The sequence below is a fragment of the Aspergillus lucknowensis genome (genome assembly GCF_044049455.1).
Source record: "Aspergillus lucknowensis strain CBS 449.75 chromosome Unknown BJX67scaffold_6, whole genome shotgun sequence".
NCBI lineage: Eukaryota > Fungi > Ascomycota > Eurotiomycetes > Eurotiales > Aspergillaceae > Aspergillus > Aspergillus lucknowensis.
The window spans coordinates 248164-271018 of record NW_027263550.1 but is presented as its reverse complement, the minus strand read 5'-3'; the positions used below and the strand labels follow the sequence as shown (position 1 = coordinate 271018).

General features: G+C 52.2%; 8 protein-coding genes across 8 annotated transcripts; 4 read left to right on the top strand and 4 right to left on the bottom strand.

The window, feature by feature from the left end:
• Nucleotides 1-37: 37 nt before the first annotated feature.
• Nucleotides 38-1329, top strand: BJX67DRAFT_279429 (sugar phosphate isomerase/epimerase family protein). The gene has a single exon (XM_071026629.1). It carries the CDS (start codon nt 144-146, stop codon nt 1236-1238), a length of 1095 nt encoding a protein of 364 aa, XP_070889274.1. The 5' UTR covers nt 38-143; the 3' UTR covers nt 1239-1329.
• Nucleotides 1330-3557, bottom strand: prnC (delta-1-pyrroline-5-carboxylate dehydrogenase prnC). Its single transcript, XM_071026628.1, has 4 exons — nt 3169-3557; nt 3011-3118; nt 2595-2956; nt 1330-2546 (listed from the first exon to the last, which is right to left on the bottom strand). Exons 1-4 carry the CDS (start codon nt 3292-3294, stop codon nt 1421-1423), a joined length of 1722 nt encoding a protein of 573 aa, XP_070889273.1. The 5' UTR covers nt 3295-3557; the 3' UTR covers nt 1330-1420.
• BJX67DRAFT_279461 (amino acid permease/ SLC12A domain-containing protein) lies at nt 3558-6162 on the bottom strand. Its single transcript, XM_071026630.1, has 5 exons — nt 5513-6162; nt 5308-5460; nt 5247-5259; nt 4244-5198; nt 3558-4183 (listed from the first exon to the last, which is right to left on the bottom strand). The coding sequence occupies exons 1-5, from the start codon at nt 5736-5738 to the stop codon at nt 3821-3823; spliced, it is 1710 nt and encodes a 569-aa protein (XP_070889272.1). The 5' UTR covers nt 5739-6162; the 3' UTR covers nt 3558-3820.
• A 1056-nt stretch (nt 6163-7218) lies between these two features.
• Nucleotides 7219-8721, top strand: BJX67DRAFT_378278 (proline dehydrogenase family protein; the record flags this gene model as incomplete). The annotated part of the gene is made up of 2 exons (XM_071032314.1): nt 7219-7805; nt 7857-8721. The coding sequence occupies 2 exons, from the start codon at nt 7219-7221 to the stop codon at nt 8719-8721; spliced, it is 1452 nt and encodes a 483-aa protein (XP_070889271.1).
• Nucleotides 8722-9116: 395 nt separating this feature from the next.
• BJX67DRAFT_370264 (uncharacterized protein) lies at nt 9117-13343 on the top strand (the record flags this gene model as incomplete). The annotated part of the gene is made up of 8 exons (XM_071030892.1): nt 9117-10118; nt 10619-10665; nt 10754-10888; nt 10974-11242; nt 11305-11390; nt 11434-12068; nt 12120-12290; nt 12341-13343. The coding sequence occupies 8 exons, from the start codon at nt 9117-9119 to the stop codon at nt 13341-13343; spliced, it is 3348 nt and encodes a 1115-aa protein (XP_070889270.1).
• Nucleotides 13344-13483: 140 nt separating this feature from the next.
• BJX67DRAFT_279396 (BUD22 family protein) lies at nt 13484-15155 on the bottom strand. Its single transcript, XM_071026627.1, has 2 exons — nt 14805-15155; nt 13484-14712 (listed from the first exon to the last, which is right to left on the bottom strand). The coding sequence occupies exons 1-2, from the start codon at nt 15045-15047 to the stop codon at nt 13624-13626; spliced, it is 1332 nt and encodes a 443-aa protein (XP_070889269.1). The 5' UTR covers nt 15048-15155; the 3' UTR covers nt 13484-13623.
• An 80-nt stretch (nt 15156-15235) lies between these two features.
• On the bottom strand, nt 15236-16551 carry BJX67DRAFT_345112 (complex I 30 kDa subunit family protein). The gene is made up of 3 exons (XM_071028332.1): nt 16305-16551; nt 15577-16226; nt 15236-15517 (listed from the first exon to the last, which is right to left on the bottom strand). The coding sequence occupies exons 1-3, from the start codon at nt 16471-16473 to the stop codon at nt 15464-15466; spliced, it is 873 nt and encodes a 290-aa protein (XP_070889268.1). The 5' UTR covers nt 16474-16551; the 3' UTR covers nt 15236-15463.
• A 146-nt stretch (nt 16552-16697) lies between these two features.
• Nucleotides 16698-22853, top strand: BJX67DRAFT_279362 (CCR4-NOT core ubiquitin-protein ligase subunit MOT2). The gene is made up of 7 exons (XM_071026626.1): nt 16698-16979; nt 17051-17117; nt 17207-17322; nt 17394-17762; nt 17833-19343; nt 19530-19625; nt 20541-22853. Exons 1-7 carry the CDS (start codon nt 16927-16929, stop codon nt 22742-22744), a joined length of 4416 nt encoding a protein of 1471 aa, XP_070889267.1. The 5' UTR covers nt 16698-16926; the 3' UTR covers nt 22745-22853.
• The last annotated feature ends 2 nt before the right edge of the window (nt 22854-22855 follow it).

Below are 22855 nucleotides of genomic sequence, written 5' to 3'. Positions count from 1 at the left end.
CCGAGTAAAAACATCATTAGCCGGGAACGTAAATATCCTTTGAACTCAAGAAGAAACCCAATTAATTGAAACCGGCCTTAATCTACCGCCCCTTGTAAAACTGCACAAGCATATAAACCCCCATACAAATCTCCATACACACAATGCGCCCAAACCACCCCACGATCCCCCTTTCCTACGCAACCTGCTCCCTCGGAACAACAACAACCCCCCTGCCAACCAAACTCTCCATCCTCAGTTCTGCAGGCTTCACAGCGATCGAACTCGCCTTCCCAGACCTCCAAAACCACGCCTCAACTCTCGCAAACCACGAAGTCGACATCAAAGACCATGACTACCACTCTCTAATCCCCGCCGCCCTCGACATAAAACACCTCGCCGCCACGCACGGCCTCAAAATCCTCATGCTACAGCCCTTCTCCAACTTCGAGGGCTGGCCGCGTGGGTCCCGCGAGCGCGAGAAGGCATTCGCGCGTGCGAAGGGGTGGATTAGGCTTATGGAGGTGTTGGGGACGGATATGTTGCAGGTTGGGTCGAGTGATACTCCGCTGGGGAAACTAGCACCATCTCCATCTCCTTCTTTTTCTTCACTGAGGGAAAATATAACCGAGGATCTCCGGGAATTGGCGGATCTTTTAGAACCGAAGAATATGCGGCTCGCATACGAGAACTGGTGCTGGTCGTCGCACGCGAAGACGTGGAGGGAGGTCTGGGAGATTGTTCGGGACGTCGATAGAGACAATATCGGGCTTTGTCTGGATACGTTCCAATCGGCCGCTGGGGAGTGGGGAGATCCGACGACGTCGACGGGGATAATCGATGACGTGACTCCGGGATCAGAAGGGGAAATGGAGATAACAAGACGATTCGAAGAGAGCATGGCCAAGTTATCGTCCACCGTTCCAGCGGAGAAAATCTATCTCCTCCAGGTCTCAGACGGATATCGAACTGCGGACTCCGCTGGCGGGCCGTTGAGTACCGAGCTTGGGGAGGACGAGGCGGCACCGAGGGGTCGCTGGAGTCATGATTTTCGCCCGATGCCATATGACGGGGGGTATTTGCCTATTGAGGTGGTTGGGAGTGCAGTGTTGACGACGGGTTTTCGGGGGTGGTTTTCGATGGAGATTTTTGATCGGGGACGAGATGGGGAGGGGAGCGAGTTGGATCTGCAGGAGTTCGCGAGGAGGGCGAGGGAGAAAATGGGGGTTTTCGTTGAGAAATGTTTTGAGAAGGCTTAATCCGGTCTCTTCAATGTCGTAGATACTAATATGTATGGTATTGATGTATCACTATGAGTATAGATGCGGTCGTGACTTTTCGTCAAATAACAAACGCCAGGATAGATGCAATTTAGACTCGGACCGATGTAACAGCATGGGGAATATAAACAGCCTTGATATGAACCATAGCAGGCATGCGCCTACTCGTTGCTAGGATACGTAACCTTGTACGTCGGGACGAACTCCTCCTTGATAGAGCGCAGGCTAACGAACCGTGAGAGCAGGTTGGCACTACCGGCCTTGTCGTTCGTGCCACTGGCACGCGCACCGCCGAAAGGCTGCTGTCCCACAACGGCGCCGGTGCTCTTGCAGTTGATGTAAAAGTTACCGGCGGTATTGCGGAGCGCATCATTTGCGATGCTGAGGGCCTCGCGGTCTTGAGCGAAGACAGAGCCGGTTAAGCCGTATTCACCTGTTTGGTCGATCTTTTCACAGATCCGGACGAAGTCGGCCTCTGTGGTATCGTTGTAGGCGTGGATGACAATGATGGGACCGAATAGCTCCCGGGAAAGAAGAGGGTGATCGGGGTTGGAGGTGCGGTAGACAGTGGGTTGAATGTACCAGCCCTTGGAGGAGTCATAGGTACCTCCAGCCAGGAGCTCAAGTTCCGAATCATTCTTGGCTTCTTCGATCACACGGCTCAGCTTGTTGAAGGAGGCCTCGTGGATGACAGGGCCACAGAAGTTGGAAAAGTCGGTGGGAGGGCCGACCTTGAGGTTCTTTGTCTCGGTCACGACCTGTTCCAAGAATTCGTCGGCGATAGAGGCTGCCACGTAGGCTCGTGATGTGGCGCTGCATTTCTGGCCCTGGAATTCGAAAGCTCCACGGACAGTCTGAACAGCGGCGTTGCGGACGTCCGCTGACTTGTGGATGAGGTGGAAGTTCTTGCCGCCTGTCTCGCCCACGATGCGGGGATAGCTGCGGTATTTGCCAGCGGCCACTCCCGTGGAGATCTGGCCGTATAGGTTGCGGAACACGCTGGTGCTGCCGGTGAAGTGCAGAGCAGCAAACTCGGGGTGGTTGAGGACAGTCTTCGTCACCTCCTCGGCTTCACCTGGAACAAACTGGACGACGTTCTTGGGCAGGCCTGCTTCCAAGAGGATCTGGTGAACCAGCCAGTTGGACGCGATGGCAGACGGGGAAGGCTTCCAAACAACCACATTACCCATTAATGCGGGTGCGCCTGCAAGGTTGCCGCCAATAGCTGTGAAATTGAAGGGACTGATGGCGTAAACGAATCCCTCGAGCGGGCGATATTCAACGCGGCTTTGTCCCTGTTAGCATTGATCGCTCCTAGCAAGGCGCTCAACTTACTTCCAAACACCAGTCGCATGATGCACCGGTTGCTGGGCGTACAGATCCTCCGCATACTTGACTCCGAAGCGGAAGAAGTCGCACAGTTCAGCCGCAGAGTCGATCTCAGCCTGCCAGGCATTCTTGCCCTGGCCGTGCATCGTCAGAGCCATCACATCATAACGATATTTCGTCGCAATTAGATCAGCCGCCTTGAGGAAGATGCTAGCGCGATCAGCAAACGGAGTGGAGGACCATGATTTGCGAGCCTCAAGCGCAGAAGCGATGGCAGCCTCGACGTCTCGCGTCGTTGCGTTAGAGTAGGTGGCCACGGGACCGTGTGAGGCGGGGTTCATTTGTGTCAGTGTCTGAGATGCTCCAATCTAAGAATGTTAGTAGATGGTAACCTTTCGATTCCCGGCGAAGAAAAAAGCTACCTCTTTTCCTGCGACCACTAATGGGACATTGAGAGGAGCACTCTGTTGGGTTCTTGCTAGCGCCGCTTGGAGGGCTTTCCGATCTGGAGAACCAGGAGCGTAGTGTTTCTAGAAACATTAGCGATGCTTCATTTCCAGCGGTGCTGGCTGAATCTCACGTTTGGCTCGTTGTCAATGCGTGGGACCTTGAAAGTGGCGTACGCTGCCGTCCTTGTACAAGCAAATGTTGAGGTCGTTCTGGCAACTGGAAGGCCCCTCGCCCGGAGCAATAGGGAAGATTGCATTATGAATGTGTTTCTCAGGCTCAGTCTGTCTGTATCCAGAACAAATCCCAATTCTCAATGCAGAGATGAGTCGAGAGGTAACAAGAGGAGAAAGAGGGGGGAACCCCGAAGGGAGTACAGGATGCAGGTATGCGGGGAAGGTCCCGTGATTGAAGCAGCCGGTTATTGACGGGGGCTGTCGACAGTAGTTGGAGAACCTTTGCTGCAACCAATGATGTTTCCAAAAGAGAAGAGATCGCTTGACCGAGTATTCAAGCAAGAAAGAATGTCCCGGTAGCTGTTCGCGTGCCGGGACACCGGGCCGGATCCTCAGCGGCACAATCGGCCCCGCCAGCCATCCGAGTCCAGATGCGATTCCGCTGTTGACGATTACTCGTGGCGTATGGGCTCATTGTTCAGACGTTATGATCTGCACAACGCTTCCGTTATCGCGACTTTGCTTCTGCTACTAGCGAGACAACCATGGTAAATGTGTCAAGGGATGATTTATAGAATCTAGAGATCTAATCAAGCTATATGATGAGGTCTAAGCAATCCACCACCAAATACGCTCCAGCCAGTTTCGGGGATGGCGCTCAAAGTCGTTCTCGCAGAGACGGTCAATCTCTTCTTTGCCAGAAAAAATATCGATTTCTGACACCTTTGTCATCCACGGGGTTCGACACCAAATCTTGTGTCCTGCATATAGAGCAATGAAAATAGCGATCACGATGTAAGAGACCAGGAAGTCTGAAGCTGTGAACTTCCCTGGAAAGAACACCGCGTATCCATTCGTTAACGTTAGGATCGTCACCAGAAAGATCACATAATAGGAGCCCCAAGGCTGTAGAGCGGTCTTAAATGGCAACATTTCCAACATGTTGTGGAACTTCATTGCTTTGCGGAATCGCTACGTTCTGGTCAGTGTCTGTCAAGGCCAGTCACCTCGATTGGGGCAGGAAAACTATACCAGGTATGCAATACCGATCAACACCCAGTTAATAAAGCCACCCACAGTGGTGATATTAGTGAACCAGAAGAACACCGTCTCTCCAGAGCTAGACAGATTAAGGAACGATAACAACCCAACGGCCCATGTCGCAACTACAGCCACCCAAGGAACACCGTTATGGTTGCAGCGCATGAAGATCCTGGGAGCCTGGCCCTCTCCAGCAAGAGAATAGAGGGTCCTTGATCCAGCATAGCACCACGCGTTGCCGGAGGACCAAGCAGATATAAGGATGGCCGCGTTGACCACATGATTCAATCCTCCAATGCCAGCGTTCTGGATAGCGACAACAAAAGGACTAGCGCCAGCGCCAGACCCTCCGCTGTCAACCGCAGCAGTGAGAGCGGGGTCATTGTACGCAACTGTGACTCCGATAACCAAGCTTCCGAGAATGTAGAATGCGAAGATACGGTAGATGAAACGCTTTGTTGCCTTGGGGATGTTCCGACGCGGCGCCTCCACCTCTCCAGCGGCCGTGGTGATAAGTTCGGGGGAAAAGATGAAGGAGAACCCGGATTTGATAAAAGCGGTCCAGAAACCCAAGAACTTCCCAGTATTCCCGGGGACCATGTACGGTTTGAAAGCACCTGGTTCTTGCCAGTATCGAAAACCCAAGCGGTCATGGTTGGGACCTCCACCAAAGAAAAGGACAACGCCGAGGATTATCAAACCGATAATAGCAAGAATCTTCAATGTCGCGAACCAGAACTCGGCTTCTCCGTAAAACGACACGGCGAACACATTGAGGGCGAGGATGACTGCTCTTGTTAGTCCACGGCTTCTCAATAAAGTAATAGGTTCCTTGCCAACGAGGACAATTGCAATCCAAAGCCCAACACTGACAGGCGGGTTCCAGTATTCAATAATCACACCCGAAGCCGTAACTTCCGTCGCTAATAGCATCGCGAACGAGTACCTGCTAACGTTAGACCTGAGAAGGGGAAATCGGGGCTGCGATAAGTACCAGTAATTGTATCCTAGTGAGAGTTAGTACAATGGACCACGAAACAGGGGGTAAGACATACCGGCTGCAAATCCAATTGTTGGCTCAGTAAATCGGCCTATAAGATAGGGAACAGAGACTCCACGAATGGGCAGGTAGGTAGTCATCTCTCCCAAAACGTTCATTACAAACCAAACAACAGAAGACATAACAATATAGCTCATCAGCAGCGGCGCTAGAAAGTATCAGTATTGAGTGACATTCGATCATCTATCAAAGATGCTTACCAGGACCAACAAGCGACAAGGTCGAGCCTGCGCCAACGAAGAGACCCGTGCCGATACAGCCTCCGATAGCAATCAGCTGCAGCTGTCGAGAAGACAAGCCACGTTTCGTGGAAATATTCTCGACCATATCCCCTTCCACAGCTTTCGACTCCCCATATCCGTATGTATCAGACCGGACGGGCTCAGACCTGCCCTCCTCCATGCTCTTGACGGAGGGAGGACTCATTTTGGGTGGTATGGATGGATAACACGTATGTGTGAGATGGAAAATCGACACGGCGGAGGCTGCGGTGTTATAAAAATGAAGGCCGGAGTGAGTCCCCAGATTTGCTGAGTCAACAGCTTATCATTTCCACCACGAGACGAATTTTACTCACGGAATGGATTGTGCGGGGATTAACCCTATTGGCTCTTGGAGAGTCCTGGGCGGTACCACGGTGCCAGGGGTGTGTGGAGTCCTGGGGGACACATCGACGATGGGAGTAACTTCGCGTGAAGCGCTCGGTGAGATAACGCTGACGCTTTGTCTTCGTATCTCAAGGGTGCTTCGATTGCCTTAGTGGTCCAGAACCACCGCCCCTTGGCATTAACTCGACCTTGCAAAGATGAGAAAGGAGGTTTAACCCCTATGCTCACAACATGCTGTGGTCGTCTACTCAAGTTTGCCTCGAATCCGGGGTCTTCTCCGCAGTTTCCCGTGATTCTCTTCAAGGGTAAACCAGTTCATCCGGTCCGAACCGCGTTTCCTGAAGTCGTTTCAGTGACTAATGGGACCCTCAGCTGCAAGCTGCTGGGTGTTTGTTTCGAAGCTTGAATGCTTGGCATAAAAAAATCCTGACCAAATGGCCCAGGGCACAAAAGCTTGGCCCATCTGCGCGTGACAGCAAAGCTTCTAATTGGACAATAAAGGTTGATCACCGGGCGTTGATCCCACCACAGGACGCTAGTCCATGAGGGGCATAGCGGTACCGGAGGGTATTCATGCCTTAAAGTCGAGGCAAAAATGACGAATCGGTTCAACCGGTGCAGCAGTGGTAGACGAGGCCAAGAAGTTGCAGTCATAATCTTACGTGAATGAAAATCAGCAAGCAAGATTGTCAGTTGACCAAAGAGTGGCGATATGACGGACTGTGTCAAGGCAGTCTGACATCTGGAGTGTCATCAACCGGCCCGGTTCAGAGAAGCTACTTCCCGGTGGAGAATCTGGCACCGGCCCGTGAACCGGTGATCAAGATATCGGTACAGAACTTCGACGGCCTTCTGAGATCTCGATGGGAAAAATGCCGAGATGGCCCTCACAATCTCCTGGGCCTCTCTCCACCAAGATGGGTCAGGAAAGTATCTTTTACTCATAGAAATCTCGGACTGTCTAGTCACCCTCCACCAGCGCTTGAACCCTCTGCCCCAAAGTCCTATCGTTGAGAGAATGGGAAGATCGAGGAACGGGTACTGGCCGGCTGCTTAACTGAGAGGAACAAGAATCACCACATGCTCAGGTGACTGCCATCACTGCCATGCCCTGTGTTGCCGGTCCAAGGCGGCTTCCACCGGCTCTAGCGTCTTATCTACATTCTTGTTATCACCATGATATTCTTTACCACATCCTTCAACAAAGTATCCTTAGTTCAGCTTCATCGTCTCCAGTAGCTTCTACATCTATCCCTGCCTATTGAGCAACGATATTCTTTCCTCTGAGCAGCAGAACGATGAAAGCAGCCTTTCCTCGTCCCTCAGTGCGGGCACTATCGAACAAGCCGCCAACACCTTATCGAGTGGCGAGATTCGTCAGCCGTACAAGCAACGCGAAGTCATCGCTCGCAGCCGATTCCACAAGCAGCCTCTGGCATCAAACCCCTCCTCCCAAGAAACCATCGTCCTCTCCACTAGCCAAGCTGCCTCTTTCCTCTGTGCTGCGGTCGTTGCTGATCCTCTCCGTATCCTCGTCGTCGATACTTTTGAAGCCATGCATCTACACGCTCTCAGCACTCGCACATCCGAAAACGGCTCTCCTTGACGTTGCAAAAAATCCACTTCTGAACCTCCTCGTCAAACACACTCTCTACAAGCAGTTCAACGCTGGCGAAAACAAGCTCGAAGTTCTGAGGTCCATTAACGCAATCAAGCAGCTTGGATACAGAGGTGTTCTGCTGGGTTATGCCCGTGAGGTTCTAGTGGGCGAGTGCAACACCGATCCTAGAGATGAAAAGGCAGGCCGAAAGGAGATCAAGATGTGGCTAGATGGGACTCTCCAGACCGTGGATATGGCCCAGGAAGGAGACTTCGTGGCTTTGAAGTATGCTCCCCTCTTTCTCTCCCGGGTTAGGCTGTGTGCTAATCATGAAAGATTCACGGGAATGGGTACTCAAGCACTTCATTACCTTCAGCAGCAGGCCGCTCCATCACCATTCATGGACCACGCCATCCAACAAGTTTGCGATCTTGCTATTTCTCGCAATGTACGGTTGCTCGTGGATGCAGAAGAGCAGGCCGTGCAGCCTGGGATCGAGGAGTGGACGATGAAGTACCAGAAGTACTGCAACTCCCGGACCCCCAGCAAGGCTACCTTCTACAACACCTACCAGGCATACCTACGCTCAACCCCAACTACACTCGCCAAACACCTAGAGACCTCTCGTCGCGAAGGCTATACATTGGGGGTTAAGCTGGTACGCGGTGCATATTTGAAAACTGAGCCTCGCCACTTGATATGGATGAAGAAGGAAGAGACCGATGAATGCTATGATGGCATCGTGGAGGCGCTTCTTACCCGGCGGTACAACGCCATGCTCAAACCGGCTTCTTCTAAGCACACAACTGAGTTGCCACCCGTCAACGTTATTATCGCCACTCACAACAGAGAGTCAGTTCGCAAGGCGCACGCTCTTCGTCTTCAGCAGGTTTGTTTGGGTGGAAGCTTAGATGTGGAGCTCAGCTACGCTCAGCTGCAGGGAATGGCCGATGAGATCAGCTGCGAGTTACTGGAGGGGTTCCAGACCGCAGAATCCGAATCAGACGAGAAAGTTCCCTTATACGAGGCTCCAAACGTGTATAAGCTTCTCACCTGGGGATCTGTCAAGGAGTGCATGGGATTCTTGCTTCGACGTGCCGTGGAGAACACAGAGGCTGTTGGGCGCACGAAGCAATCCCAAGAAGCATTGCTCAACGAGCTTAAGCGGAGGGCTCGCAGTGCTGTTGGCCTTGGTAAATGAGGAGAGTCGGGTTCTCTGTCCATTCTTTTTGTCGATGTCGACATCACGATTCATAGCTTGAGCGTCTTTGTTTAGCTTTACGAGGGGGTTGCGTATAGATAGTGACAGTAGTACATAATTCTCACGCAAGAATAATGACTATAATTATTTTAAACAAAGGTTACTACCTAAGGCGTTTCTCTTTTTGGTCTATAGAATGCCGCTTCCTTTAGTGCTCCCCACCGAGTCTTGAGGGGTCACTCAAGTCGCCGACATCGCCGAGTGATTTCTAGTTGAAACCCCAATCGTCTCCAGACTAGAAGCCCACGTTAACCTGACCGTCATCTGTTGTTCCTAAACAATTCCCAAGTTACCATTATCCACACTCCCCGACTGTCACCTCCCATCGAGTCACAATGCACCTCTTATCGGAACCGTCTGTCGCCCAGATCCTGAGACAGCTAACGCATGGCCAATGCTATGAGTTCCTCCACTCCCTTGACGAAGCTCTCGTGAACGTCTCAGCACAATCAGACTCTCCAAAATCAGAGCGACTAGTGCACCAACCCCTCCGCACTACTATCACCACGAAGGATGAGAACCTCTCGCTCTTCATGCCAGTCTCGAACACCTCCAGCACCGGGATCAAGATCGTTACCGCCTCCAAATCTCACGGCATCATCGGTGTCATCAATATCTTCTCACCGAAAGGCGAGCTCCTGGGCTTGCTTAGCGCCGCAGAGATCACTGCATTCCGCACAGCGCTCGCTGTCATGTCTCTCTTCGTCCGCTGCTCATCGTTGAAGAAGGAGAGCATTGTCATCTTTGGCGCCGGACGCCAATCTGAGTGGCACGCCCGTCTTGCTCTCCTGCTCGTCCCGGAGCAAATCAGAAGAATCACCTTCATCAACCGAGGTCGGAAGCGACTCGACGAACTTGAGAAGGGCGTGATCGCTGAGCTCAGGCGGTCCTACCCGGTCGTCACCATAAATACCATTTCCAAAGAAGGAACAGGCGACTACGAGGAACGTCTACGATCCAAGCTAGACCAGTGCGATGCCATCTTCAGCTGTACACCATCGACGGAGCCTAATTTCCCAAACGCCTACCTACAGCCGTTCAAGCCTCGATTCATCTCACTTATCGGCTCATATAGGCCTCATATGCAAGAGATCGATTCTGAGACGCTACTTTCCGGTGGGGGTAAGGTCTATGTCGACTCGAAGGAGGCCTGTTTGGAGGAATCCGGTGAGCTTATACGGGCGCAGGTCAAGGAAGATCAACTTGTCGAACTGGGTGAGTTATATCAGACACTGGGGAAGTCGGAACCTATCAGTGTACCGGAAGGGTACAATGTGGTAATGAAGTGCGTGGGGATGGGGATCATGGATCTGGTGATTGGGAAGAAGCTATTGGAAGTTGGTGTCGAGCGGGGGATTGGGATGGAGGTGGGTGGGTTTTAGAATATATGTACGGTAGGATTTCCAGGGATGGATGAGAATGGGGAATGAGGGAAGATCTTGGGTCAATAATATCTAGCATTGACAAGGGGTCACCACAAATATGGAGAATCAATAATGCAAAACCCGCTAAAGTGTTAGCAGCAAAGATAAAATTCAATCAATTCAGACCGGGATCCCTCCGAATTCTCGAAACGCCAGCGGACTGTGGGTTTGAGGGGAAACCCGCTTATCAGTTGGAATGAAACCATGGGGGTCAGCCAAAAAAATCCTCGTGCCTCCTCATATCTCTCTTCCTTCATCCCTCTGCTTTTCCTTCCTCAGGATACCCACTCCTCTTCCTCTTCATCTCCCGGGCTTTGATTTACCTCCCAGTGCCCCAGATGTTTTTCCAGCCCCCCTGATCCGCAACTGCCATGGACGGGGCCCCATCAACACCCGCTGGCCTGGGCCATCAGAAGCGACCCCGCGTTTCGGAGGAAAACCGCAAGAGAGCGGTGCGAGCGTGAGTGACCGTCATGCCGGCTCTGCCCCAAAACTCACACTCTATTCAGCACCCCGAATCAATTATAGAGCTAATTTTATCGCGTTAGGTGCGATGGCTGTCGTCGCGTGAAGGAGAAATGCGAAGGAGGCGTCCCGTGTCGTCGATGCATGCGTTATCGCCGGCAATGTATCTTCACGCACCCGGACCACGCGGAGAAGATCGCGCGCTCGTCGTCCGTTTCGTAAGTTGCCTTTCCTTCAGCTAGGAGGAGGAATATAAAATAATAACACTGTGGACAATTGCTTATTGAGGCGCTGGAATACTAGGCTGCTCGAACGAACCGCCGCACGAAGCCGTTATGACATGGTTGAGTCCGAACGCATTCAGTGCATGGAACGCATTCTGCAGCATTATGTCCCGAATATCTCTTTCGATATCCAATCTCTCCGGAAGACCGCCGAGGAACTGAAAAGTAAACATCGTGGCTCTGACTCCGAGGGAGGCCCGTCGATCGGATTGGATAGTGAGGACCTCGAAGATTTGGCTATTGAGGACGAGGACTTTACAATTAAGGCTTTGCCGGATAATACGACACGTATGGTTACCGATTTCTTGGTATAAGGATTTCGGGGCGGGACACGCTAACATGCTGAATAGAATATTCCGGTGAATTCTCATATTTGAATTTCTCCATGAAGATCAGGAAGAAGATCGATGAGTGGATGAAGGCAGAGACGCCAGAGGTATGTTTCACGGGTCGGTTCCCGGGCGATGCTGACCGATTAGGCGTCCACCGAGACGGAACCGTTCGAAGAGCGATGGCGTACCACGCAATTGCAGTCAGGCTCGGCCGTGGTATCGGCTTCAGTAACCTGCCTTCCGCCGCGGTTCGTAGCCGACTTCCTTGTACAAATGTTCTTCCAATACGCGCAAACCAATAACTTCTATGTGGAAGAGGATTGGCTCAAGGATAAACTGAACACCTGTTATACGAATCCCGGAAGTCTCTCAAGCAACGATGCCGGTGCGGTATGCTCCATTCTGATGGTCCTCGCAATTGGCACCCAGTTCGCGCATATGGAATCGGCTACTCCTGTTAATCAATTGTCATCTAACCCTTCCGATACCGGCGATCACGGCTTTTCTGAGGACGAGGTTGGCTTAACATTTTACCAGTTCGCTTCCAAGCTACTGCCTGATATAATTGCCAGCGCATCTATTCGAAGCGTCCAGGCCTGTTTATTGATCGGAACATACCTATTGCCTCTGGATACCTCGGGCCTGTGCTATACCTATTTCGGTCTTGCCTTGAAGATGGCGATTCAAAATGGTATGCATCGGAGATATTCTGGCGAGGGACTGCCACCTCATATGGTCGAGATCCGGAATAGAGTGTTTTGGACGGCGTATACGATCGAGAAGTGAGATTTCACGTCCATTTCCTTTCTTGCACACTAACCGCTATCATCTAGACGTGTGAGTATACTTCACGGAAGGCCAGTGTCTCTCTCGGATACAGATGTGGACGCCGCTATGCCAGTCGATTTCCCCGGCTTGATGCCGCAAGGGCAAGTTTCGAACCACACCAACATGATCGCGCTGATTACATTGACGTTGAAGCTGGGCGAAGTGGCCAATGAGATGTATGCTGTTTCCTGGCGTTCCAATGGCAATTAACTGACAATACAACCAGATCTGTTCTTCGAAAATCTCGTAAGAACCAACAGCAGGATTGCCTCGAAAGGTTACTTAATCTACGGAAGCATCTTGTGGAATGGTGGAATACGTTGCCCGAAGAGACGCACTGCCGAGACCTGAATCCTGCGGGCCCTCTTTTTCGACCGAATCTACACCTGAAGTTGGATTATTGCCTTACGAGGATCTTCCTTGGGCGGCCGTTCCTATTCAGCAGTATGAAGGGGTTCTCTTCAGCCGCTTCCCAAATATCTCCACTTAAAACACCATCTGGCGTCTGGAAGAATAGGTCAACGCTCATCACAGATTGTGTGGAAGCCGCATTGGAAATTATTGACCTCTGTCGCTTGCTTCGGGACGAAACTGGCCTCGCCCGTGCATCTTTCACCGAGTTTAGCTCCTGTCGCGCTGCTCTTCTCGTGATCCTGGCTCAGAGCTTAACTAAACGTACGGAAAGGCTGCGGGAGGCTCTTCAGAAAGGCATGGCACTGATCAAAATTATGTCCATGGGGGTCGGATCCGCCCGCTCTGCTGTCAGCGTCATCGAAGCCCTGGAGCGAGCTATATCCCGTCTTGAAGAGTACAGTGCATCTCAAGCTGGGGGTCAGTCAGGATCCACGGAATCAGCGTATGACCGCTTCAAAAACTGGGAGATGCTCTGGAAAACTGGCCCAATGTCTCCGGATGCGCTTCCATTCCATGAGCCATACCCAACCTCCGGAAATGGTGTTCATGCCGTTGGTCTCACACCTGCGGCCACTGGTCCCTCAGATGGTCCCAACCATATACCTGGAGTGGGTGCACACAATCCAGAGATTGCTTCGCCCTCTGATTTCCTCACTCCCCATACATTATCGCAGATGCCGCATATCGGGTTCGACCATTACGTGTCAAATCTCCCTCAGGAACTTGGAGAATTCACAGCCATTCCGTGTTTTGAGACGGACCCACAGCAGGGTCTTTCTGGTGAGATGAAGCCAGAGGGATGGATGCAGTTTTGAGTCAATGTCAGGTTACGAATGCAGACTGTGCCAACATTGGGTACTGACGTTATATCATGAATACCTCGCACCGCTTGGCGGATTGCTTCTTGGCATTTGGATGGAGTGGGCATCATTTTTGGCAGTACGGCGTTGGCTTCGACATATTGTACTTGCTTTCTGGAAGGGTTTTTTAGCGGCTAGTTAGGGATACCTAGAGTGGCCTTTTGACGCTCTTGTTTTCTGCAACTCATGAGATGTATCGTACTTCGGATACCATTACGATTTAACGCCAATTTTATTAATCAAAAACAACCTTCTTCCCTTGGAACGCCGCAGTGGTTTTCTGCTCCTTCGCTTTCCTCGCAGCCTCCCAAGAAGGATGTAGCGGTTTATCGTCGTGCGGTTTCTTGCCCGCCGTAGAGCCACGCTGAGGGTGCTGCCCCCTCTTGTCAACACCCATGGCCGTTGTATTCGACCCAGTCCCATACTTGCGTCTTCCGCCGTCTCCATCACCAGTAGCGCCCTTGCGCGGATCCCACCCGCTGTCGCGGTTGTGCTTGCCTTTCTTCTTCTGCTCCTTGACGTGATTTGCCGCTGCCCCGTACTTTTTCTCCCACAGCGCCCGACGCGCCTGCTGCCCCATCCGGTTTTTGCGGCGGGGAGTCTCTTCCACTTCTTCTGGCTCAGATTCAGACCCGGACCAGTACCCGCCCATCATAAGGGATGGGAGGAAGGTTGTGCTTGTTGGTACGGTTGTAGAAGCTTTCATTAAGGCCTTTTGTTTCTTTTGCGGTGGGAATTCAAGCATGGGCTCTGGTTCGGGTTCGGGTGAGGCGGACGGGGAGAGGGATATTGACATGTCGCGGCGAAGAGGGAGAGATTTTAGCTTTGTGAGAACTTCTTCGTCTGATCCTGAGTCGTCGTTGTCTTCTGAATCCGATGCCAGCCGTGCGTCGAAGTGTGCGTAGTCGTCCTCTTCGCTTCCCGCAATCTCCATATCTAGATCTCTTCCGGCTTGCGGCTCGGCTTCCGACTCCTCATCAGTCATGTCAGAGCCTCTCCGACGCGCAAGTTCCCCAGATTTCCCTCGGATATCCTCCTCCGCTGCGCGACTCTCCTTCTTCACAGTCTTCTCTTTCTTCCCCTCCGCCCTCTCCACCCCAATCAACGCCTTCAGACCATCTAGAATCCCCGGAAGTACCCTCTGCACGGGATTCGACTTGAACAACCGCGCCGTGACATTCGCCTCCTCTGTGCTCTTCGGCCCCTCAATCGAGATGTTCCTCGACTGCTTAAATCTCACAAACACGGGTGCTTCCGCAATCCTCTTCGTCTTGACAAGCTGCTTGAATAGGTATTTCTCCGCTGTAGCTGTTAAATTGAGGGTCTGTCCCATACAAGAAAGAATCTGTATTAGCACTTGGTGTCCTTGCAAAACGTGGATTCCCCCCGCAAAGACTTGAATAAAATGCGACGCACCTTCAAAACCGTAATCTCCCCCTCTATCCTCTTCAACGTCCCCGCGCCCTCACCCCCCTGTGTCTTCGCCGACTTCTGCCGCCGTGAGAGCTTCTGTCGTTCGAATCCGCGCGCGGTCTTAAGGGCTCCCGAGAGTGTGGTAACCCCGTACTCGAATTTCTGCTTGAGTCGGGTCTTTTGGAGCTTGAGGTTTCCCGGTTGGGAGGATGCGTCGGTGAGATCGGAGAGTTTGCGTTTCGGCATCCCGGACTTGTACGAATTTCTGGAGATTACGCGGGAGGAAACAGCGGGATTGCGCGAATGGTGGATCGTGAGGTTGGTGGTCTTGGTTGTGGTGACCGGAGAGAGCTGCGTTCATGGTGGATGGCTTTTTGGGCTTTGCGCCTGCCAAGAAATTTTGATACGATTTCTTTCCGCGGAAACTACCGACAATAGATTGTCAATCCATGATGCTCCGTGGAGAGCTCTAAAATTCTGTGTACATTCCGAACGTTGTTTTTATTACATTGGCAGCAAGGCTGGGTTCGCTGCTGGTGGCAATTTTGTTTTCCGATGATCATGTTGGGAGGACACCGAATCGATTCCATCTAACGAAGATATGGTGGTATGTACATACAAAACTAGGAAAGAATGCGAGAGAATACAGGTACAAAAGATTTCTATTTCTTTTCTTCCTCCTTTGGCGGTTCGGGCTTCGGAGTTGGAAGTTTGAACTATTTGACGATGTCAGTATCATTATTTTCGCGGATGAGCGTGATGAGAGACCACATACCGACTCAGGAGTCTTCTCCCGGCCAGTGCCAACAGGCTCCCAGGCGGCAGTGCCACCCTCAAAGTTCCGGAATGCCTGGGTAAGCTCAAGCGGCTCAATGACAATTCGCTTCTTTTCTTCGTCGTATCGAAGCTCAGTGTAACCGGTCAAGGGAAAGTCCTTGCGCAGTGGGTGGCCGTCGAAACCGTAATCCGTCATGATACGGCGGAGATCCGGGTGCCCCGAGAAAAACACACCAAACATATCGTACACCTCACGCTCGTACCACAGAGCTCCTTCAAATAGGCCGGTGACACTAGGAACTGGGCTGGCCTCGTCGGCGTAGGTCTTGACTCGAATGCGCGAGTTGTAGCGGACACTAAGGAGGTTGTAGACGACCTCGAAGCGCTGGTCGCGGGTCGGGTAGTCGACGGCGGTAATGTCGGAAATTTGCGTGAACTCGGCCGCGGTGTGATATTTCAGGAAGGTCATCATTGGGATGACGCCGGAGGGAGGGACGTAGATGCAGAGCTCGTCTTTCCAGACGGAAAACTGCTGAACATGCTTCGGCAGGCAGGACATGATGTACTGGCCGTAGGTATGCAGGCTATCTGCCTTGTCCTGGTACTTGTCGGCCGGGTTGACCACGGGGGCGCGGAGGGGGCCTTGGGCTGTGAAAACGATTAGTTAGGTACTATTCACACGCATACAACGTCGTCAGCCCCGGATGAGAACCACAAATGACGTACGAGGACGATCCGCCTGGCGCATATTCGGAGTGTCCGTGCCAGCCGTGGTCGCCTTCGCTTCATGCTGCAGAGGGGTGGTTGAGAAGAAACGGCAATTGCGGGATGACCGGGCGGCAGAAGTCAGAGAGCGACCTGTGCTTAACCGCATCATTGAGCGAGAGGCGGCCATGATGAAAGCGGCAATTGCAGCGCGAATGTTGAGGCAACTGGGGGCTTGAGCGAAGCGGCTGTTGGGGAGACGTTGTTCCACTATCCAAGGAGCTTTTGCGGAAAGTCACGTGGAGCTGTTTTAGTTAATTACATAACTCGGAGGGGGAAACAAACTAAACAAACACGTGTAAACCCAAGCCCAACACAGTAAAGCTTCAAGTTTGATTCTTGTCTCTTCGCCTCCCTACATTGTCACTCCCTGTCCTTTACGTTCACCTCTCTAACTCATCTCTCTCCCCCCGACAATTGTTGTCATTACCTCCTTCTCCGTCCTGACTCGCTACTTTGCTCCTTTGCTCGGCGACCGGTGTTCGCTTCTACCCCTTGCGCTACTCTGGTTGATGGGTATTTGGCTTCAAGCTTTTCCCCGAGTCTCTTCCTTTAATCTGTATATCTTCACACTTTCGGAATCATGTCAAATCGCCAACAGATCGACTCCGTCATTGACGATGACGATGAGTTCTGGTACGTGCCTCATGCCCGATCCCTCCCCACGAGAGGCTCTTCTCAACGTACTAACCACACGGCTCCTGTAGCCCTCTTTGTATCGAAGAGTTTGACCTGTCGGACAAGAACTTCAAGCCCTGTCCTTGCGGGTATCAGGTGCGTGGCCTTTCCTTGCTCCCGCGAAACCCGTTGCGGCGCTTGTCAGCGATTGGAAATTGTGGTTGGGTGTCTAACAAAGCACCTAGATTTGTCAATTCTGCTACAATAATATCAAAACCCACAGCGAAGAAGGTCGATGCCCAAACTGCAGACGCGTTTACGATGAGAGCACTATTCAATACAAGGTGCCCGATGCGGATGAGTGCGTTTGCCATATGCTGCTCCGTTCTCTTCTTCCCCGTCTTGGCGCTAATATACCGTCCCGCGAACTAGGTTCAAGGCGGATTTGGCATTAAAACACCGCAAGGCGGCTGCCGCGAAAAAGAAAGAGGCAGAAAAACGAGAAATCGAAGCCTCCAGTCGGAAAAATCTTGCGGGCGTCCGAGTTGTCCAGAAAAATCTCGTTTATGTGATCGGTCTCAATCCCACAATACGTGACGAAAGCCAACTTCTACAAACCCTGCGCGGGAGGGATTATTTTGGCCAATATGGGGATATTGAAAAGATTGTTGTCAGCAAAGCTAAGCCTGGTGGAAATCCGAACCAAGGCATTGGTGTCTACGTGACCTACGCCAGGAAGGTCGACGCTGCGACGTGTATTAACTCAGTGGACGGCTCGGTAAATGGCGACCGGATACTGAGGTAAGCTCTTTATCTAGCCTCCAGTCTAAGATTTTATGTGATGGGTGCGAATGTTGATGGGTGACAACAGGGCACAATACGGTACCACAAAATACTGTTCGTCTTTTTTGCGAAACGAGCAGTGTCACAATCGGAACTGTACCTTTTTACACGAGACGGGCGAAGACAGCGATAGCTACAGTCGCCAGGATCTCTCGTCGATGAATACACTATCGAGTCAGCGATCAAATGGGTTGGCTAGCGGCCCCGGCTCCGCTCTGCCACCACATATTGCACGATCATCCGCACAGCCGATATCCCAGACGTTACGACGCCAACCTAGCAAAGATGATGCTGGTGGGCGCCCTCTTGATGGATCCGCTCTGCCGTCCTCCGCTAGCTGGGCCAACAAGGACCCCGCGATTAATCGAACAAGACGGGCTAGCTTAACAGGTAGTCAATCATCTCAGAGTCCGCGATCCGTACTTGCGACTGTTGAAACGCCTGCGGATGATTCGAAACGCCGGGAGAAGCAGTCAACACATCAGCAACAAGAACGATCGCCGACCTCATCCCAATCAGATGTCCCCTCCTCAGCTCCTCCTACTACCCGCCGCCCGGCAGAGCAGGACACGCCATTATTGGATAATTTGGTGAAGTCCGTTAATTCCCCGTCCTTTAAGTTTGTCTTTTCTACTGCTAGTCTGCCGGCAGACGAGCTTGCTCTCATTGAGAACCATCCATCTTTCATTGACCCATATGGTGGTGTCAAACGCCGAGCAATGAGAGTAAAGGCGGAACAAGAACGTGCGAAAAGAGAACAAGAGTTGCTTCAGTCTGCCGCTGCGGAAGATGAAGGACGTGAAAGTGGAAGCCTTCAACTTGGCGGCGAGCCAGATGATGCCAACCCACCGCGAGGCCGGGTGAATCGTGAATCCCACGGCGCCATTCAGCCACCATCCCAACACGGCACAACCGAAAGCTCTGCTGTGGGTTCTCCCGTGTCTGCTGCTGGTCATCAGTTCCAGGGGATCAATTTAAGCACGCGCAGTTTGACCCCACTCCAACAACAACAACTGATGCTCTTCAAGTCGTCCTCTAATCAGCAAGCAAGCCTCGTCGACCCATCGCAGTCCGGTATCAACTCCGCTGCATTTGATCAGGCTACACAGACTCGACAGGGCCTACTGCAAAGCCAAGTTGCCCAGCTTAACGCGCTCCAAGCGCAAAATCGGCAGAACTCCCGGTTCTCTTTCAATGACGCCAGCACCAAGAATCTTCCAAATTCTCGAATGCTTAACCAGCAAATGTCTTTGTTGCAGTCGGGTACACCTAATCCACTTGCAGCCCCAAGTCCCCAACACACTCTTGGCGGCAGCTTCTACACTAGCGGTGTCCAAGGCCCACCTCCTGGTTTGAAGACGGCAGGCACGCCACCAATCAGTGGAGGCGGGATGTTCGCTCAAGGCCATGGATTCACAAGCAATACCGGTCTCGGCGGTTTGAGTGGGAAACAAGAAGCCAACCCGGAGCTAATGCGCGAGCTGCTGCGCAGCCGCGGTGGTACAAATGCGAGTGGTTTACAAGGGCAAGATAATAAGCGTGAGTTGATGTTTCCTTTCCTCCAACAGCACCAAACTCCCCCTCCCCTGACTCCCGTCAACGGCCTTCTCAGCTCTGTCTATGGCTCCCAGACGGGGATTATCTCCGACTCTGGAGCCCAGAAGCAGAGGAAGAGGGGGAAGAAGCACAGACATGCTAACACTTCCTCCGGTGGAGGTGGTGTAGTAGATCTTGCGGACCCGAGTATCCTGCAGGCGAGGATGCACCAAGTCGGTGCGAATGCTGTTGCTGGTCAAGGATTGTATGGGAGTCAGGGTCAAGGTGGGTACGCCATGATGTATGGCAGCGGCTTCAACCGTTGGTGATTTGTCCCCATCTCCCTCTTCACATTGGATCATGTTTTTTTTTTTTTTTGCCCGCATACATTTTTTTTACTCTTTCATGATGATTACCCTTTTTCGCATTTGATTTCTTTTGCCTTCGCGTTCCCGGCCTACCTTTTATCCTTCCTATCACTATTACGACATGATATCATATTCGCTTTTCTAGATGGGGGTGGAACATGTCTTTCCTTCCGCTCCCGCATTCAATTCTATGTGGAAAAATTCCCGCTACGTTTTTCTGCACTGCAATGAAGCATTTAGCAACGGCTCTGAAAAGAACAAGAGACTGGGGCGAGGCGTGGATTGGGCGTTTCTGTTTATGGATCGTTTATGGTTTCCTTTTTTTCTAATTCTCTTTCTCGACCTTTAGCCCCTCTGCCGTTCATGGGGATCAGAAGCTTCGATGCATTCATGGACACAGTGCGATTGGAGCTGCTGCTTTCGTCACTCCCTTCCACTGCATCTCCATTGCGCATCCAAGCTGGGTTGAGCCATCAGCGTCTTTGGGGCTGTTAGGTCTGATTATGGTTTTATGTACGTTAACCTCCCTGGCCTGGCTCTCATAAACTGAAGCAGGGTTCCCTATATGAAACCATCTTCTCACAAACCTCGTTCATATAGACTTTGTGCCTGTGCGTCAGTCTGCTCAACTTGACCCGGGCCATTCGTGTAATTAACTATCCCCTTTCGTATCTTGATATTGTTTGCCCGGATGTATTCGTGGTCTTCGTGCTTCATTTACTATTTGTGTTCTTGTGTTCAGTTTTGTTTCTCCTCGATCTTCCGTTGTCTGTTTACGCATTCTTCACTTTGACGTTGTTCTGCAGCATGCTGACTTCTTTCCACTTCATAGTTGACGAAGAGTTCCCCCCTCTCGGTGCCATCACGAAGGACAAACGTTCCGTCGATAGCTTTGGATCTCTCATGCGGTCTCAGCTGGTGAATGACTCGCAGCCATTGGGAAGGTCTGGAACCCCGTCTCTTCCACCAGGCTTGCCCCTTCCACAAACACATGCCACCTCTGCATTATTTCAGGACCAGTTGAAGTCTCCCAGTCCGATATCATCCGTCTCTGTTGCACCTCCTGGTTTTGATATTCCTTCTCCTTCGGTAGCCGAGTCTCAAGCTTTCAAGGATGACGTGGCTGGGCTTGAGTCAAAAGGAGTTCCCGAGAGGAAATCCTCAAGGTCTAAGAATGCTGCTCAGATATCCCTCGGCTCTCCTGTGGCAAAACCAGCCGCTGGAGTTCGTTCCCAGCAAAAGGAGCAAATGTCCTCGTCCGCCGAGAAGACTAGCCTGCAGAAAGCCGTAGGACCCAATGAAACCAAGGGACCGTCACCGGCCGATGCGAGGGCGAAACCCATGAAGCTAGATATGAGCTTCAATACTCCTCAATTTCCAGAAATTACTTCAAAAACTGAGCCATCGGGCTCGTCCACTCAACCTTCCGTTCCTTCTGCTGCTGTTGGCTCCCGCCCGAACACCCCCATGACTGGAGTATCGCGAACATCAGATTCCCCAGCTCCTCGCCAACCTCGCGTTCTTCGTGTTGTAGATACCCCAAAGGCTGAGACTCCGCCTCCGGTATCTGCCACTCAATCAGTCGCGTCTTTCCCAACCAACAATAAAGTCCGGTCTAGACGCCCAAGCATTTCGTCCCAAAGCCGCCCTGATACCCCCGGCGATCTCGGATCCGAAGCAGATCTCTATACTTCTACGTCGGCTTCTCGTGCTAACTCCCCTCCCGCATCGTCAAGAATCGGCTCCGCACCCGTTCGCTCCATCACCAAAAGCCAGTTGAAGAAGGAACGGAAGCAGAAGGCCAAGGATGCTGAGGCGAAGAAACAGGAGGTGGCATCCGTTTCCGAAGAACCAATGCAAGCTCCCATTATTGGTAGGAAGCGGAAGACAAAGAAGGCTCCGGCTGAGGCGCCCAATCCCCCTCCAGAAAACCTTGCCGCCAGCAACCTTCCTCCTCCCAGTAACAACGAGGAGAGCGAGAAGACTGAGCCGGTCAAGAAGCTGAAGTCATCCGAGGCGATACCTATCAAAGAAACAGAGCCTGCATCTTCCGAACGAAAAGCGTCTATCGGCCAGAAGGAGCCCGAACCGTGGCGGACCAAGAACACTGTCGAGCAGCTACTGAAGGATGCAGAGTCCAGTGGTGTCCCCCTCAAAGAACTGTTTGCTGAGCGCACTTCTCCGCTGCAGGTGTTGCTCTCCCAGCTTCATAAGTCAGGCGCCTTGGATCTCAATCATCACCCTCTCTTCAACCCGTCCAACCTCAACTTGCGCTTCGATATGAAATGTACTTCAGATGACTATGAGGACCTAAAACAGCCCATCGAGCTGACGGAGCAACACCGGAAAGCGTTGCTACGCGGAGAGCCTGTCCGGTTTGCCTCCGACCCCAACTCGCTAAAGGATAGGTGCCTTATCACCCCCCGCGGCTGCATTCTCCACCACCTGTCTCCCGAGGAGGAAGACCGCTACCTCGCCCTTGAGAAGAGCATCTACTGGGCTATCGACGCCTTCCAAGAATATCCCGCTATCCCCATCACGGAGCCAGACGCCACAAACCGCGGCGGCGGCCTCGACGCTCTCTTTGCCACGCCAGAGAACTTCAACGTCTGCTGGGTCGACGAGATATCGACCGCCCCCTCCGATTCCTCCCCTACATCGGCCCTCTCACCCTCTGAAGAGCCCCTCTCCTCCGCCCCACCAAACGTGCTCTCCGCCATGGAGGCAGATAGCACCCGCAGCCACAACTGGGCCATTGCCAACACCGCGGAGATAATGAACGCAACAGCTACCTCGGTACGCACCTTTGCCGCTGCAACGGCGAAACATATGCTCGGCGCCGCCGGTGTCGTTATGGGTAATCTGCCGGATTTGGACGACGTCGTTGGGATGACTGATGAGGAGCTGCGTTCGTTCGCGATCAAGTCGCAGAAGGAGCTTGAATCGTCGCGCAAGGAGCTTGATGCGATTGATAAGAAGCTTAGTGCGTTGGTGAAGCGGAATAAGAAGCTGGCGCAGCAGGCTTTGGCTACTTGACGGGTGTCAATGTTGCAGGTGGCCTTGAATTTTTGTATGGGTATTAGCGCGCATATTGAACCCTGTGGATGTCACAATTACATTTAATTAGCCTTCTACTATCGTGACTGA

Bases quoted from the DNA above. Each gene is read 5' to 3' on its own strand.
- BJX67DRAFT_279429 (XM_071026629.1), top strand. From the start codon at position 144: ATGCGCCCAAACCACCCCACGATCCCCCTTTCCTACGCAACCTGCTCC.
- prnC (XM_071026628.1), bottom strand. From the start codon at position 3,294: ATGCAATCTTCCCTATTGCTCCGGGCGAGGGGCCTTCCAGTTGCCAGA. The intron at 2,957-3,010 runs GTAGCTTTTTTC...TAACATTCTTAG, and splicing joins TAGTGGTCGCAGGAAAAGAG to ATTGGAGCATCTCAGACACT. The intron at 2,547-2,594 runs GTAAGTTGAGCG...ACAGGGACAAAG, and splicing joins CATGCGACTGGTGTTTGGAA to CCGCGTTGAATATCGCCCGC.
- BJX67DRAFT_279461 (XM_071026630.1), bottom strand. From the start codon at position 5,738: ATGAGTCCTCCCTCCGTCAAGAGCATGGAGGAGGGCAGGTCTGAGCCC. The intron at 5,461-5,512 runs GTAAGCATCTTT...GATACTTTCTAG, and splicing joins CTTGTCGCTTGTTGGTCCTG to CGCCGCTGCTGATGAGCTAT. The intron at 4,184-4,243 runs GTATAGTTTTCC...ACCAGAACGTAG, and splicing joins TGATCGGTATTGCATACCTG to CGATTCCGCAAAGCAATGAA.
- BJX67DRAFT_279396 (XM_071026627.1), bottom strand. From the start codon at position 15,047: ATGCCGAAACGCAAACTCTCCGATCTCACCGACGCATCCTCCCAACCG. The intron at 14,713-14,804 runs GTGCGTCGCATT...TGTATGGGACAG, and splicing joins GGGAGATTACGGTTTTGAAG to ACCCTCAATTTAACAGCTAC.
- BJX67DRAFT_345112 (XM_071028332.1), bottom strand. From the start codon at position 16,473: ATGGCCGCCTCTCGCTCAATGATGCGGTTAAGCACAGGTCGCTCTCTG. The intron at 16,227-16,304 runs GTACGTCATTTG...TCGTTTTCACAG, and splicing joins GCGCCAGGCGGATCGTCCTC to CCCAAGGCCCCCTCCGCGCC. The intron at 15,518-15,576 runs GTATGTGGTCTC...ATCGTCAAATAG, and splicing joins GGGAGAAGACTCCTGAGTCG to TTCAAACTTCCAACTCCGAA.
- BJX67DRAFT_279362 (XM_071026626.1), top strand. From the start codon at position 16,927: ATGTCAAATCGCCAACAGATCGACTCCGTCATTGACGATGACGATGAG. The intron at 17,323-17,393 runs GTGCGTTTGCCA...CCCGCGAACTAG, and splicing joins AAGGTGCCCGATGCGGATGA to GTTCAAGGCGGATTTGGCAT. The intron at 19,626-20,540 runs GTGGGTACGCCA...TCCACTTCATAG, and splicing joins GTATGGGAGTCAGGGTCAAG to TTGACGAAGAGTTCCCCCCT.